We start from the raw sequence: 5,632 nt of genomic DNA on the forward strand, positions 1-5,632 counted from the left end.
ATCACAGACCTTTTTTAGAATGAGAATTGATGAAATGGATTTTTATATTAAAAAAATTGATGATCCTTTTAAAAAATATATTTTAAATAAATTTTCTTATAAGCAAAAAAGAAATATTTATAACAAAAAAAAACCGTGATACAGTGAAACTGTGAGCTACGAATTGAAGTTTTTATTCCCAATTCTATTGTATTTTGTATATGGAATTAAATTGCTTATTTAGGTGTAGTTTGCAAAATAAATTTTGAAATAGAGCGTTATTGGGGATTAGTTTGAAACGACAGCTCCAACTGTATAATAAAAGCTAATTGAGGATGAATAAGAAAAGATAAAATAATAAGAATGAGTTTTCATGAAAAAATTTAAGGTTATGATTTCAAATTCTATCGAATGTGTAGGTATTTGTCTCATTATGTGAGTTATTATAATTTGTTTGTTTTTATTTATTAGTTGAATCAATATAATTTGTTTACTACTTTTAGTCATATCGTAGTTGAATTAATTTATTATTTAAAAAAAAAGAGAGAAAAATTAATTGGGGGGGGGGGGGGTTAGAAAAGAATCTTCCGGACATTATGCGAATGAAAGGCATAAAGCAAAGTTAAGATATCCTAATTATGATTAGCCATTGACAAAGTGTGACACTGCCATCCATACAATTGATGAGAACCGGAAAAACAGAAAAGATTGGGGGGGGGGGGGGATGGGGACCCACCAGTCGGCAAGGAACCCTACTCCCACTCCCTTTTTCCTCTACTGGAACCAACCCCCACTTCCTTCCACTGCTTATCGCCGTTCATTCCAATGTTTGATAGAGGGTAGAGACTAGGCCCATTCATATACTAATTCATGATGCCTTTTCATTTTTGACCAATTCATTTTATTAGTATAAGCTATCGTATATGGGTTGTACTGATCTGAAAGAGACCTTCAATTTCTCAGATCTTTAATACATGTTAGGTTAATATGCAGTTTCACAAGCTTTCATAGCATACATAATTGAATTATACATTATTTGGATGAAGTAATATATATCAAGATGTTGTGAATAGAAGATTGTCAAAAAAACCCAAATGAAGTTGGAAAATGATAAAGGGAAGAGGAGACAAAACTAGAGTTGAGCATGTTAGTGTGTGATCATGCCATCGAAATTGATGATTAATAGCATGAATTAATATTTGATATACGTTTCCAAGAAAAGCATAGAAGCTTATAAGATGAGTGGTGGTCAGAATTCCAGAAAAGGGGAAGGTGATGGTGCCAACTGCTAACTCTCCAAGTTTGGTTTGCATGTGAATATGTATATGCATATGGGATTGGTGTTGGTGTTGGTGTTGGGGTTAGTACATGTGCACATGCATATACATATATATATATATATACGTGTAATCGAAATGGGGTCCCCCTTATATATAGATACAGCATCTTTACTTTGTGGCAGTACAAATTAAAGCTGCCTAAACGCCCACCTACAACACCAATAACCATTAATTCAATTCAGACCATTCCTCTCTATTTTTTTTTTTTTTAATTAAAGCCGTCGGTGCTGTGGCTGGGTTTTGGCAGGATCCCAACCCAACCTGTTTATTGAAACCCATCTCTCTCTATTAATATATATATATATATATATATATATATGTATATATGCATGTAGTGATCTATGTAAACCCGATCAGAGGTATCTGTGTGTGTCTGAAATTGGAAAGCAAATGCTGAGGGTTATGGTGAGGGAATAAAGCCGAGCCGCCGACTGGGTGGGGGTGAACAAAAGAAAAAAGAATGAAAGAACAAAACAAAGCTTAACCTTTAGCATTATCTTCAATTTTTATTATCCCTAACTTTATATTTATTGATTATTAATCAATCGGTGTAGTAGGAATATATTTGCATGAAGGCCTGAGAGAGCGCAAAGAAAGATACATAGCAACTTGCTAAGAATTATTTTTTTTACATGTAATATATATATATATATATATATATATGTATATGCAACATTAACAGTTATGGAATCCACGTCCAAAAGTAGACACGGTACGTACCTTTATTTACAACCGAGTATCATTAATTTCTCTCAATTTATATATTATTATTTCTACGTTGATGTACGCGGGAATATATTTAATAATTTGTTGGAGTCTAATTAAAGAGTAGAAAGGGAAAAGCAAATTAAAGTTGGAGATGATTCTTTTAATTACTTATAATAAATCTTCTGTACAAAATATATATATATATGGGAGAAGAATAAAATAGACTGCTAGCTATAATTAATTAATATTTCTAGTAAAGGAATGGCGATCAGCTATAATTAATCAAACTAACGGATGATTTCCCCTGTGTGATTAATGGTGGAAGAATCTAGCTAGCTTGCTTTCATCAACTTCCAAATACCCGCTATTTTGATTTCTTGATTGCTACATTGATCATCACCCCTTCATTCTCGGAATTAGAAGGCACTCACTCGCACGAGGTTGATTGATCCCGGGACAAATCACTGCTATGTACGTAGATGAAGGAATGTACATGTGTTGTTCCACCATATGGATTGCCAATAAATTGAATGGTTCGGACAAAAGAATCCTTCAATTCGATTTTCTGTGTTGATGAGGTTGTCGAGTTCCTCACTTCAACAATTATTAGGATCTTGATGTTGAGAACGTAGGTACGAGGTGCATGACTGTGTTCTGGGGTAATTGATGATGAATAAAAATCTCATCCAAGAATTGATCTCTAGCTATGAAATTTTGCCATCATGATCAGATCAGGTTAAGTGCCAAAGGGAGTATTATGATCCTCCTGCAGCAAAATCAGATATTTACACGCACAGTCCTTATTGTTTACCAATGTCTTCTCATAAAAACTTGCAAGGCCAGCAAATATAGGAATATTGAATACAGGAAGCTTTCATATCCTCTTTGTTTAACCTGTTTAGTAATGAATCCCAAGGGAAAAAAAAAAGAAAAAAAGAGAGAAAACGACAGCACGTAAGTGTCAAATTAAATATCCCATATACATCATTCAATTTGATTTTTCTATTTTAAATTTGTGTTTTATTTGTATTATCTATCCAGTTCATATATACATATATCACATATTCCTAAAAATATACATATGGTGCGAATATTTTATATATGTAGCATGTATATATAATATATATAGACTTAACAATAAATACCATCAATTTAAAATTAAAAAAAAAAAAACTTGAACTGTATTTTGAGCAGTGCAGTAACACTATACAAAATTATAAATATGTTAATATGCACATTGGATGACTACGTTAATATATATGATTTGTGGGTGCCTAAATTTTGGTACATGAATGATGTACTATTCTATACCAGAATAAATTAATTAAGGAAATATAAAAGGAAAAGAGAAAAAAAAGGCCTAAGCTTTAATTACCCGGGTAGCGTCGGAAGTTAGGGAGATAGACGGCAAGGAAGTTGATGAAGTAGTAGTAGTTGTTGACAATGCTGAGAGCCCGACATTGTAGGCCATCGTCCCATCGGGCTGGAACAAACCGTAATTCCTCTCAGAAGTCGGGCCGGGCTTCATATCCTCATTGAACAGAGCAAAAACGTAAATTTCCAATCTCGTCTTAGGCCTCAATGGAGTCCCTTCATTTGCCAGTTGCCTTCTCAGTATATTCCGATTGTAGATCGCAGCATTCTCCAGGGTGGCCCCGATTTCATTCGGATCGCCTCTCGACGGCCAACCCGTTTCCGAAACTCTCACTTCTAACCCGCCATACCCCATTTTTGCCATGGCGAATGTAACTGCATCCACTTGAGCGTACAACATGTTGTCATAATGCAGCTTGGTATTGAGGTCCACCATCCCCGAATTCGGGTTGAAAAGCACGTAGTCTAAGGGAATTTTTTCCGGGTTGTCTTTGTATGCGAAATACGGGTAAGCGTTGATCCAAAACGGGGCTTTTGTTGTCGCCAAGAACTGCAAGAACTGCGGCATTATTCCGTTGAGCTCGGCCCGGAAACACCCTGCTGACGGCGGGAATGACTCTTGGAGAACCGCTAAATTATTGGGTGTCGAGACTTGAATGAATTGATCCAGTCCTAATCGCACCAAAGCCGCATGGATGCTCACCATGGCAGGTACGAGGTAAGTTATGAGTGTGGTGTCATCGCCGGTGAAAACCTCATTTCCGACAGCGATTCCGGTGATCCGGGTGGCTGGAAAATAGGGTCGAATGCGGGTGTACACCCATTGAAGGGCCTGGTTGGGATCCATCAATGTGGCGAGCATTTCATTTTCAACAGTGACGATGAGTTCGATGCTGGAGTTGGCAAATGCTGTCAAAACTTGAGGGTTTGTGTCGTAGATTCTAGCTTTCGTCAGCTTAAGTGCTCGCAAGAGATCAAGAACTTTCTCCGGGGGTGGTAAATTGTTGCCAACTTGGCCGTAGTTAATGCCCAATGATTCTACTCTTTGAAGAAAATCGAAACCTGCTTAGATCACGTTAATAATAATTAGTAGTCCACACATTAATATCACGAAAATTAATTAGTTCAGTAAATGGAAACACACCACGATTGCTAACACCTATAATACATGAAATTAAAGTATGTATGATACATCATGCATCTGTAGAAATGAAAAGGACAGAGCTAGATATTAATTACGTACCTGATAAAGTTAGAACGAATCCGAGAAGAATATGTAACATGAAAATCTTGGGAAGAAGATTTGCCATTTTAGAGAGAGAAAAAGGAGCAACTGCTTTTTGGTTCTTGAAAGAGAGAGAGTTAAAGAGCAAACTGTTGTTGATGTGTATGTTTTAATCAAGAAAAGAAAGGGGGGGGAAGGGGAAATGAAATGGTGGTAGCGAAGAGGGATATATAGGGCGGGCGTACGCTGCGTTGCGTATTCCTTTCTTTGCTTGTTTGTTTTTTAGTTTATTGGGTGAGAGGTTTTGGGTAGGGGTTGGCGTGCCTTTGGGACATAGGTCTTATTAAGACTACTTGGTCTCCTCGTCATCTTCTTCCCTCATAGGTTTTTTCTGATATATACGTCCCCAGTTGTCTTTTTAAGGAGGCCATCTGCTCTCATCTCATGTACTCTTAACCCAACCCCACCCGAGGGCGGGCCCCAAATCCCAATACTTTCTTCACACGAAAGGAAAGTGGGAACCCAAATCCCACTACTAATTAATGGAAGTCACTTATGCATATATATTTAGTCTTAATATTATTATAATCAAGATAATTATTATGGGTTTTCGTAGCTAAATTAAAGCAAGAACTACAAGATCAATGGTGTCATAATCTTTTTATGAAAGTTAATTTGTTACATGGATCAAGTAATTTGGTTGCGGAATTAATTAGTTGCTTTGATTTTAGGAATCATCTTCTGCCTTAATTGCGGATATCATGTATAAATATATTTAAATAAACAAATTTGAAGCATGCACGCACATGAATGAAAGTCTGTCAGAATTCCACTAGAATGGGTGGATGGATTTTAAATTACTATTCTGGCGAAAGTTCACTTGTATTTCTGAAAAAGACCAAACTTATACGGTTACATTTTTGTTACTTTGATATTTCTTTTTGAAAAATGTTCATCTATCTACTCCTAACATAACATGCTACTATATATCCATCTCCATTAATTA

At 36.0% G+C, this 5,632-nt stretch overlaps 1 protein-coding gene across 2 annotated transcripts; it reads right to left on the reverse strand.

Annotated features, from left to right (window-relative positions):
- Positions 1-2,166: 2,166 nt before the first annotated feature.
- Positions 2,167-4,997, reverse strand: LOC105175715 (Glycosyl hydrolase superfamily protein). 2 transcript variants are annotated; one of them, XM_011098264.3, is made up of 3 exons: positions 4,645-4,997; positions 3,403-4,463; positions 2,167-2,793 (listed from the first exon to the last, which is right to left on the reverse strand). In XM_011098264.3, the coding sequence occupies exons 1-3, from the start codon at positions 4,709-4,711 to the stop codon at positions 2,764-2,766; spliced, it is 1,158 nt and encodes a 385-aa protein (XP_011096566.1). In that variant the 5' UTR covers positions 4,712-4,997; the 3' UTR covers positions 2,167-2,763. The 2 variants fall into 2 exon arrangements, with proteins under 2 accessions (XP_011096566.1, XP_011096565.1); XM_011098263.3 differs by having other exon boundaries at positions 2,167-2,921.
- Between the last annotated feature and the right edge of the window lie 635 nt (positions 4,998-5,632).

This window comes from Sesamum indicum, linkage group LG12, assembly GCF_026168435.1.
Source record: "Sesamum indicum cultivar Baizhima isolate 11 linkage group LG12, ASM2616843v1, whole genome shotgun sequence".
NCBI classification, from domain to species: domain Eukaryota; kingdom Viridiplantae; phylum Streptophyta; class Magnoliopsida; order Lamiales; family Pedaliaceae; genus Sesamum; species Sesamum indicum.